The sequence below is a fragment of the Nelumbo lutea genome, chromosome 8 (assembly GCF_056320005.1).
Source record: "Nelumbo lutea isolate HS-2025 chromosome 8, American lotus-T2T, whole genome shotgun sequence".
Lineage (NCBI taxonomy): Eukaryota > Viridiplantae > Streptophyta > Magnoliopsida > Proteales > Nelumbonaceae > Nelumbo > Nelumbo lutea.
Window position 1 is genome coordinate 6,710,403 of NC_142691.1, and position 10,405 is coordinate 6,720,807.

A 10,405-nucleotide genomic window follows, 5' to 3' on the forward strand; every position below is an offset into this window, starting at 1 on the left:
TCTTTATTATATAACTGGTATCTTCACATTCTAGTTGAAGTTAAATAAATATTAACTAAGCATAATTAGAATTTTCAAATTAATGAAAAGAAAGGCGAGAACATGAAGAATATTTGACCCACGAGCCATAAAACCATTGAAGAATAGTACTACCACAACCACTGTAAGATTCTAGTTTTGATGTGAATAACAGAGCAATGTCTACAAGAACTAGAAGCAATCAAAATTTCTCGACTTTTTCTTGTGATTTCTCCCCTATCCAAATAAGATGGTAAAAGGCCCAGGTACAAATGTGGATGGATCATTCATCACCCTCCTCGATGACCTTTGTTTCTAGTCCCTTGAGCCCTTCTGGTGGAACTTCAGCAACAGTCACAAGCGAGTAGAGCTCTTCCTTTGCATCTTCATCATCATTCCTCTTCCTGGCAATGCGAACCCTGACCCTCCTTGGGACACTTCGAATGCCCCTACTCCAGATATGTTTGTTCAGCTTCACATCCACTCTCACATCCTTTGTTCCCATAGCTTTCTGTGCAAACTTTCTAATCTCTTTTATGGCCTTGGGGGCCATCTTCTTGAAAGTGCTGTAAATCACAAGGTCAGAACATATTACTAATTAGATCTTATATTATTGTCATAAATTAGATCAAAGGTATAATTTGCAAATATCAATTTCCCTTTTGGATACATACTTGAAAAAATGTTTAGTACCTATATTACAAAACTTGTTTATATATATATATATATATATATATATATATAGCACCCATGATGACATTGGGAATTCAATGTAACTACAACTATTTCTCTCTTCTATGTAATCATTGATGCAATTACAAACTATAAGGCACATGATATGATAAGATATAAGTATAACAGCCAATCAAGAATTGCTGCTTAGAAACCCAAGATAACTCAACTTCCATTTGAAGATAGATAGATAGATAGATAGATAGAGAGAGAGAGAGAGGGAGGGAACTAGCAAGCAGCCTCAAAGCACCAAAAGTGATACAATGTATCAGCCCCCCACCCAAAAAAATAACCCTACACATACCCCCGTGAGTTAATTTCTACAAGACAAAGCCTCCAACATCTAGCTAGGAACATGATTACTTCTTATTATAGTACATAACATCTATTACATATACCTGCACTATCTAGTACAAGGCTCAGTAGACATAGGCATTGTCACAGACATGGCCAAAAAGGGTTTCAAAAACGGAAATCCCCCAATGTCTAGAAACAGGGTCATGACTATAAATACATAGAATGAGCATATAAACTACCCAATTTAAAAGAATAACATACACATCCTACCTAGCCCCAACACAACAATAATAAATGTTCTATACAAAATTTGCTTGCCAATGAATGGCAAGATCTACAGTGTAGCCTCACCCAAGATGGTTTACTAAACCTAATCTTCTGTCCTGTACCTTCCATTTAATCTTCATTTGGACCACTGGACATATTTTCTTGGTCATGAGACCCATCATCATTTAAGCCACAAAGTACTGGAAATGCTGAGTCAGCTAAGGTCCCTATCTGAGCATACCAGCTCTTCTGTTCAAAAGGGATATTATACCACAAGTTGCTGCACCAAACTCCTTCAGAAGTATCAAGCCAACTTAGGAAAACCAGCTAGAACCCATTCAAAAAATCTAACCAATAAGTTTGTGGGCTAAGATATGAAATTATTAATTATAACTGATACTGTTGGTTTATTCCTAGGTTGCTGAACGGAGAAAGCATAGTTTTCAGTTAATTTGTTTTGGTTTCACGTACCTAACCAAAAAATGGAACCCCCTACCAAAAATTAAAAGGAAACAAAGAAAACAATCTCAGAGTCTGACACATATTTAAACTGACGCATTCTTAGAAATCTTATTGCGAAAAGGAAGTTCCACCCCCTTCTTCCTCCTTAGTTTACAGTAGATGTCAGAAAAACAACTATTTACTCGGTAGGAATAAGCTTACATGCTTCGATCGATTCAACAAGGGATTCCATAATCCTATGTTAATCTTCAGAGTACACTTCATCGCAAATAACCAACTAGTACGCCTAACCTAATTCAGAACAAACATGTATAATTGCTGCATCTAATAACCAACAAGACTGAAGCATGATTTAACATTTCCAGTAACTCAGTTATACAAGCAGAAGGTTGTATTGAGTTCGGGAACAGGCAAAAGGCACATAAGTTAGTTGCAACCATGAAAAAAGAAAGATATCCTATGGATTGGATAAAGCAAGAAATGTTTACCAGCCATGTAAGCGCTTGTGAAGGTTGATTGTGTACTCCCTAGTAACGACTTCTTCCTTTCTGCCCCTTGTTTTCTCCACCATTTTCACAATCCCTCGGAATTCCAACTATGTCTGCATTCAACCAGCTATTTAGCGCTAATTCTCCGTAACAACATTGATAAAAGAAAACTATAAAATCAATCGCAGAACACAATCCTACAGCTGTTGCCTCAATTTTCAAATCATAACACACCCATCAGGGAAGCAAAAGAACAAGAAAACACAAACATATATGATGGAAATTGTAGGAAAATGAAAACTAAGTTAGCGATTGAACGTTGTCAAGAGAAAACTAAGTTATAGATAATAAAAACCAAAGCTAAAGATATAAAATTATAAATGTTTTAGTTGCAGAACCAAATAGCCCGAGAGAAAAATGAAAAGGCATGAAACACATTAGAAACTCAAGAATTTGCACACAAGTACCAAAACGAAGAGCCGTGGTCTAGTCGATTCGTGCATTAAATAAAATCTGAATTGCAGAAAAACAAAGCCTCAAATTCAACTTTAGAATAGGAGAATAATACCTTGAGGCGCGATAGGAGTAAGAGGAGAAAGGAAGCTAGGGTTTCGACTAAAATGGACGACTCAAAAGAATAAGGTAAACCCTGACTGCACACCCTAAGAACACACTATAAAAGGAAGTGTTTTGAAAGGTCCAGCGCCGGAAGTCCGAACCGGGCTGGCTCACAAAAGTTCAGATATGGGCGTAAATTTTGTGCCCGGCCCAGGCTTTAGGACCGGAAAAATTCAGATTCGTCCTTACAAAACCGTCCTCACAGTCACTTGCAGTTATGTATTGAGAATATGTGTCATGAATAAAAAATATATAAATACAAAGATGTCCTCAATGCATGGCTGCAAAGGGCTCTAAGGGCAGTACGAACACGGTTTTGTGAGGATAAAACCAAATTCCAACTGAAAATGTGAATTGTTACAAATACGAAGTACTGTCAAACCAATTTAAAACCACAATTGAATGATAAACCAAAGCCCATTTTCACATATTTTATGTATTAGATTTAGGTTGTGTTTGGTATTATTATTGTATCTACTATAAACATTGGGGTTTTTTTATACAAATTTTTGAGAATTTGTCTCATCACATCATATAACCATTTTCACTAAAAAATGTATGCATTGGATTGAAGTTGGCACTTATAATTGAAATATCAAATTTGAGGATTTCATGAAGAATTGACAATAGTACTTTCATTTAATACCAAGAATGGAATTTTCTTATGCAAACAATGGCCCATTTTATCAAAAATTTATATGTAAATCCCAAATAGAAACAAAAATAATACCAAACACAACCTTAGATAATCAAGACCTATCGGTGGATGCTGGATTAAACTGGATGAGCCACACGGGCACACCAATTAGCAAACTTGTCAAATGTAGTAAACGGGTTGTCCCAAGTTGACCTTGATACCTAATGCACTGGAACTTGGAAGTGCTACAGCCACTTGGTCAACTGTGGACGTGGAACATATTGAAATTTTTTTTTTCTGTGTGGAACTTATTGAATTTGAAGCAGAGGATGCAGGCTTGATATTATTAGATGCTTCTAGCCATATAATTTAACCCTTTTTTTTTTGCTTCAAAAAAGTTTTATCAAAGTAAAAATGCCAGGTTATTATGTTCATACTGATTTTCATTCAATCCATCATGTGTAAACCCATTTAATAGTGCGTGATGATCTTTGGAGCAAATGTCAAACTACCAAAAATAGCGATATATTAACCGATACGTATCGTATCGGGAGTTTCTTGATACACCTCTACTTAAAGTGTATTGGGGTTTTGATCGATTTAGGAGTAGACAGATCTTAAACCGGTCTCTCTAAACCATATTTAAAAAACTAATAAAAAAAAATACCGATACGCCTCTACCAACTTATCAGGCGTATCAATATTTTGAACCTTGCTACCAAGGGCCCCCAGATTCATCTTTGAATTTATTAATCTATTATATCTATCCAATGAAACAACCCTTTCTAGGATTTTAGTGAGGAATGACTGGAAATTACATGATCAGATAGATTTAAGCCGTTATTAACTCAAAAAGTTAAACCATTCGACCCGTCACCTGGAGGTTAAGACACCCTGGCTAACTCCAAACCCATCAATGAGTAGTGTTGATTTACTCAAAACACTTGACCCCATATTTAAACTGTTAAACCATTCAAACTCCTTTCCCGATCGACAGCTAAAATCTCGTAAGACCAATATTTAATTTTGGGAAAAAGAAAATAAAAACAAAACCCAGAACCACCATGAATAGTGAGAGAAAGAGGGAGGAGAGAATAAGGGATGAAACCCATCACCAGTAGCCCAGTACAATCATGCCAAGGTGGATCTTCCATAGAAAATCACCACCATTGATCATCATGACAATGGCGATTGACAAACTTACGACATGATAGGGGGTGACTGGCTTCCTCTCATAAAGGTTACCCTCTTTTCCTTCTTCCTCCATCAGCCTTCTCTCTCAATATCAATTGGTAAGAGGACATGGAAGATCGGAAGGGGGGGTGGAGAGTCTTAAGGCCAACGACAAACCATCTCCCACACGAGCTTATATAATTAAGAATCAAGATCAACCACCTTTTACATTTGATCCTTCAATTTCTCTATAACTACAAAGTACAAACAACAAAAACGTCCAGGAAATGAACAAAGAAGCAAAAAGCCACAATTTCCGGACTGGGTCAGCTTTGAAAAGAAACCAACAAGTCCATCAACGGGAGTAGTGCGTAGTGTGTATCAAGAGCCTGGCATCCCCATTGTGCAGACAGAGTAAACGTAAACGGGTTTCCCCTTGTATTGAATGAAATGTTCTCAATGGCTCCACTGTGCCATTCCGGAAACAACCATTGAAACGCTATAAAGCGGAAGGAACAAAACAAACCTGAACCTCAACTTTTAGGTGGCCTTATAAGCATACATGTAGGCACGTAGTTTTCTTACTTCTTCAGATGACTCACTGAGTAGATGGTCCACATATAGGCATATTATAGCACCACTGCAATCTCAACAATACGGAAAAAGGATGAGTCTAACAACACACACAAACGGGGAGATGGGTGCATATATAGATGGATACATGGATATGATATTTGATACCTCAGAGGCCCAAAAGGGAGCCATATAATATCCCATCGGAATTTTGGCATCCTATCATACATTTGATATTAATGTTAATAAAATTACATAAACAGAAAAGTAAAATAAGAACTGAATATAGGAGCCTAGAATAACAAAGCATCCAAATGGATAAATGTACAGGTTGTATTACTCCAAACTATATACACATGAAAACAAACAAGGGGATTTAGTTTTACACATGAAAATAAACACGGTTCATTGAACAGGGTTTGTGTACTTCTGGTTCCAGTTCTCAACTAGGCAAGTCAAATAACTAACCTAAAAAGAGCTATAAAACAAATGAATTGAGAAACAAACTGTAATAAATACATAAATTAATAGAGGTTGATAACAGGCTTCACCGATTATTATGAAATTCATTAAATACTCCGTACTTTTCCTGAAGCAGATATTTTTTTTCTTTTGGTTTGGCAATGGTTAAATAGATAAGTAGAGGAAAGATTCTACTTGATTTACCTCAGCATGTAATATAACCAGAACACTGTTAGTAAAATGCCACCATAGCAGGAATACCAAATCCATTGTCGATGAGATTCTGAACATTGAAGTAGCCCCATAATTGCCATCAAACAGGATAAAACAGCTACCCAGTCTGCAAGATATTTAAATACATTGCACTTTATTCATTAGTGGATTCTACATGCTTTGGATGCAGACAGAACAAAAGACAACCTGTTCTTAAGTTTTTTTTTATCCATCACACTGTTCATCTCGTAGACCAATGATTAACTATATTAACAAACAACAATCAAATAAAAATAGCTTACCAGTTGCATGTGTGTGTGTGTGTGCGCGCATGAAATCTATTTATTTCAAAGCTATGACATGAATCAACAACACCAGAACTATTGAACAATGAGAACAAGTAAGGTGAAAAACCTGCAGAGATGACAACCCATGACTCAATCTCATCCATGAAGTAAGCATGATAGCGCTGTTCAATATAAAAAAAGGTAAGAAGCATGATAATTAACTCTTGATGATAAAATAAGATATCCGTCATGGTTTCAGTAGAGGAACCCATAAACAGACAGCAAATAACAGCTCTCAGAAGGTCCATCAGTGGCCAACAGACAAAAAACCCAAGTGATTTCCTCCATGCACTGATAATGAGTAATGCCCGAAACATTCTACATAATATGATAAATAGCAGTCTATGTAAAAGTAATTAGAAGGAAGCATTCATTCATCAGCATTAATATGTCATTATTTCCTTCCATCTGTCCTCAATTTGATGGGGCATTTCATCACGATGCCATATATTGCAATTTGCAACATGAAAAGGTTACATGGGTTTTACAAGATTAAGAAATTTCATATGCCGGTGTAGTAAAGGGTTCCATTAAATTGCTGAAAAGCTATATGCCAGAAAGTGATCCTCCTTTAATTACCTACACATAGTACCGAATGAAGGTGATGAAGCAGAGGGCAGTCGATGGAAATTCTCCCATAACCTACATGCCATGCCACTCTTTGAATCATTTGAAACCTAGATTCAAGGTAGAAATCTTTGTGCAGTTAAAGGCAGCTATTGATAGATGAATTGACAAGGACAAAAGCAGGAATAACTTGTCAAAACAGAAATTGTGGAAAAGATAAAAGATAGGACAAAGGATACTCTATTTCAATAAAACAAGTATTCTTGTTCACATTGTCATGGCTCATGAATCCGATAAAAGAATAAAGGTCAATCTCAGTGCAGAACTGGTCAAGCTTGAAGTAGTGTTGTCAAGTGAGCTGATTGAGCAACTTGATGTCACTTAACGAATAATGGATATAGAAATAGATGCTCATTTTGAGTAGCATATAAGTTAGAGCCAGACTATGATACCAGAAGGCATAACATCTTAAAATAACTAAAAACTTATAACTAATTAGCGTGTGCTTGGAACCGTGGGCGTTAATTGAATAAACACTGCCACATAGGCACCACTTCAGCATTCCCCCAAACGCATAGGGATTTGCAAAAGTAGATTTTGGTTTATATGCACGCCTACCCTTGGGGGAAGCTTCATTTTAGAGCTTCCCCCAACGGATAGGCATTTATTCACTGTTTTGCTGATGTGGTGTCTAATGGCGCTTAAGTGTCAATAAATAGTTTATCATTGCTTTTCTCGATTTTCCAAACAAATCAAGTACAAAACGTTTGTCAATAAACTTCCACAGTTCCAAATACATACTTAACAAGTATCATAAAATTGGCAACTAATCAGCAGATGGTATTCATCAAAATTTACGGGGGTTCTGATTGGTGAAAGTTCTTCGGTATTACACCTGTCTGGCATCATAGATATTGCCCAAAAGTTATCGTGGATGCAAACGTAACTAACCACTCACTTTTTGTGCGACTCCTTTTTTCAAAGTCTATTGCTCAACAAGGTTCTCATAAACCGTCTCTCAAGTAAAATTCTTCCAGTAATGCGAATCAAATGCTGACAGAAATGAAGGAATGGATTTCAAACGTTCACAATTTCTGAAATTGAAAACACCATAAAGTAATAATTCTCACCAATTCCCATGGATATGAAGCTTGATGAAAGATAGATAACACAAGAAATGCTGCAAAGCAAAAGAGAAGGGCCGCGAATACACTCTACAAGAACAAATAAAACCTAACTCATTAACCATTAAACCATGAATGGGAGTCACATCTGAAAGAGCTTACATGAAAATTACCTACCTTCCAGAGAAAACTCTGTTTAGCTTGGCTCCTTTCTAAGGACCGAACCAGCTCCGCTTGTTCTGTAAATCAAGAGGGAAAAAATAATAATAATAATCAATTTTTCTAACATTTAAAGAAGAAAATTGAAAATAAGAGGAGAATATTGGTAGTTGAAAATAATTAAGATACGTTAAACTCATGTGACACATAAATCTGTGTCAAACGAGGAAAAGGAAAAGGACGGTGAAATTTCGAAGATAATAACGTGCAAATACAGGAGATTTAAGTTGAACTTGCAATCTTTTCGTCTCTACTTTCAGTCCATCAATTGAATAACAATTCAAGCACTAATAAATTCGTGATTGAAAGCAAATGAAATGAAGGAAGAAAAGACGAACGAAATCCTTAATTTGCTTCCGGAGAGAGAGAGAGAGAGAGAGAGAGAGAGAGGTCTTCAGTGTCGATTTGATGGAAATCGTCGAGAGATGGGTCGTCACGAGTGGGGAGAGATAAATTATTATCGTCTTCATCCCTGCGAGAGTTCAATTTCATCCACTTTCTCGTCAGTTTCATCATACTCTCTCCCCGTGCAACACTTTCTTTCTCTATCTGTGAGCACTCCCGCCGGTTCATCACTCAAAAGAACTGTATGACGGGGCTTAAATCCTACCTGGGACTCAGGAGAGGTGACAAGACATTTAGATGTATCTAATAACTTGCCACCTGTCCCTTGTCTTCTCTAATGGTTGGGAACTTAGGACTTGGGAGTTGGGATCAAGGCTGAGTTGTGTCCCACTTCACCGTTTTGAGTCAAGGATACCCATTTTAAGGCCTAAAAATTTACAATCATAGCATCTTTGTTTATCTTTCTAATAATTGAATGCAACGTAGAAAGCTATATCTAATTTTTTTTCTTTTCCGGTAACGAGAAAGTTATATCTGAAGGGGTGTCAATCGGTAAGGGTGTCCATAAAAAACAGAAAAACTGAATCGAACCAACAAAACTGAACCGCAAAATGTGATATGGTTAATCGAATCGATTAATTTAGTTTCAGTTCGAGATTTTTTAAAACTTGAAGGATCGGTTTGGTTTTCGATTAACCTACAAAAAAACCCACAGTTAATCGAATCGACCAGTATATATTTTTAATATACGTCATATATTTTTTATGTATTATATAAATATATACTTATTATGTATATAAATATATACTTATATTATATTTATAATGATCTATTTATAAATATTATATATATATTATATATTTTTCAAATATTTATAATATATTATATATCATTTATTATTTGTTATATAATATTATACATATGATTGTATAATATATATTATAAATATAAAAAACCAAAGAACCGAACCGGTCCAGACATTGAATTGGACCGGTTAACCGGTGGTACCGATTCAGTTTCGATTTGGAGAATTAGAAAAATTGGTACCACCGGTTCAGTTTACAAAAAAAGTGACTTGGTTCGATTAACCGAACCGTGGACACCCCTATCGATTGGAATGGATTTGGTCCAATTCGATCCAATCCAATAAAAGTTCATTATAAATAGACCAGGTCCAATCCGGTCCAATTAATATTTTAGATCATTTTAAACCGGTCCAATTCAATGTCTAACCATCCAATCCGTTCAAATTCATTTTGAATTAGATTTGTTTCAACCCAAACCTGATCTATTGATACCTATATTCTTATATTATATCAAGGGACTAGATTTGGCTTAATCCAATATATTACGAACAGACCAGGTCCAGTCCAATCTAAAAAATATTTTGGACCAGATTGATCCAATCCAATGTGTCTTATTGGTCCATCCAATCAATTTGAACTGAACGGGGTCCAATCCAAAAACCGGTCCACTGACACCCTTATATCTGATTAAAGAAAGGGGAATGGTTAGTTTTATAATTAAAAGAAGCATTTTATAGTGAAATTTGACAGTATAATTATTTTTACTTTTTAATAGCTTTACAAAATTCACATTTTCCTACCTGCTGCACTGCTCCATCCACCCACCCATATTCATGTCTTACGGTAAACAAATCAATGAATGAAACGGGGTCCAATCCAAAAACCGGTCCACTGACACCCTTATATCTGATTAAAGAAAGGGGAATGGTTAGTTTTATGATTAAAAGAAGCATTTTATAGTGAAATTTGACAGTATAATTATTTTTACTTTTTAATAGCTTTACAAAATTCACATTTTCCTACCTGCTGCACTGCTCCATCCACCCACCCATATTCA

At 35.9% G+C, this 10,405-nt stretch overlaps 2 protein-coding genes across 8 annotated transcripts; both read right to left on the reverse strand.

The window, feature by feature from the left end:
• Positions 1–103: 103 nt before the first annotated feature.
• On the reverse strand, positions 104–3,106 carry LOC148842421 (Ribosomal protein L31e family protein). Of its 2 annotated transcripts, none has more exons than XM_088957708.1 (3): positions 2,833–3,106; positions 2,265–2,377; positions 104–584 (listed from the first exon to the last, which is right to left on the reverse strand). In XM_088957708.1, the coding sequence occupies exons 2-3, from the start codon at positions 2,345–2,347 to the stop codon at positions 302–304; spliced, it is 366 nt and encodes a 121-aa protein (XP_088813834.1). In that variant the 5' UTR covers positions 2,348–2,377; positions 2,833–3,106; the 3' UTR covers positions 104–301. The 2 variants fall into 2 exon arrangements, with proteins under 2 accessions (XP_088813834.1, XP_088813835.1); XM_088957709.1 differs by having other exon boundaries at positions 2,732–2,915.
• Positions 3,107–4,827: 1,721 nt separating this feature from the next.
• Positions 4,828–8,936, reverse strand: LOC148842422 (uncharacterized). Of its 6 annotated transcripts, none has more exons than XM_088957710.1 (7): positions 8,536–8,936; positions 8,156–8,217; positions 7,985–8,068; positions 6,355–6,409; positions 5,932–6,067; positions 5,434–5,484; positions 4,828–5,332 (listed from the first exon to the last, which is right to left on the reverse strand). In XM_088957710.1, exons 4-7 carry the CDS (start codon positions 6,389–6,391, stop codon positions 5,233–5,235), a joined length of 324 nt encoding a protein of 107 aa, XP_088813836.1. In that variant the 5' UTR covers positions 6,392–6,409; positions 7,985–8,068; positions 8,156–8,217; positions 8,536–8,936; the 3' UTR covers positions 4,828–5,232. The 6 variants fall into 6 exon arrangements, with proteins under 6 accessions (XP_088813836.1, XP_088813837.1, XP_088813838.1 ...); XM_088957711.1 differs by adding an exon at positions 6,867–6,929 and having other exon boundaries at positions 8,156–8,931; XM_088957712.1 differs by lacking the exon at positions 8,536–8,936 and adding an exon at positions 8,413–8,482.
• Positions 8,937–10,405: the final 1,469 nt, after the last annotated feature.

Excerpts from the sequence above, each read along its gene's own strand:
- LOC148842421 (XM_088957708.1), bottom strand. The coding sequence starts at position 2,347 with ATGGTGGAGAAAACAAGGGGCAGAAAGGAAGAAGTCGTTACTAGGGAG. Across the intron at positions 585-2,264 it reads CACAAGCGCTTACATGGCTG|CACTTTCAAGAAGATGGCCC; the intron begins GTAAACATTTCT and ends TGTGATTTACAG.
- LOC148842422 (XM_088957710.1), bottom strand. The coding sequence starts at position 6,391 with ATGGATGAGATTGAGTCATGGGTTGTCATCTCTGCAG. Across the intron at positions 6,068-6,354 it reads ATGGGTTGTCATCTCTGCAG|ACTGGGTAGCTGTTTTATCC; the intron begins GTTTTTCACCTT and ends AATATCTTGCAG. Across the intron at positions 5,333-5,433 it reads CTCCCTTTTGGGCCTCTGAG|TGGTGCTATAATATGCCTAT; the intron begins GTATCAAATATC and ends TTGAGATTGCAG.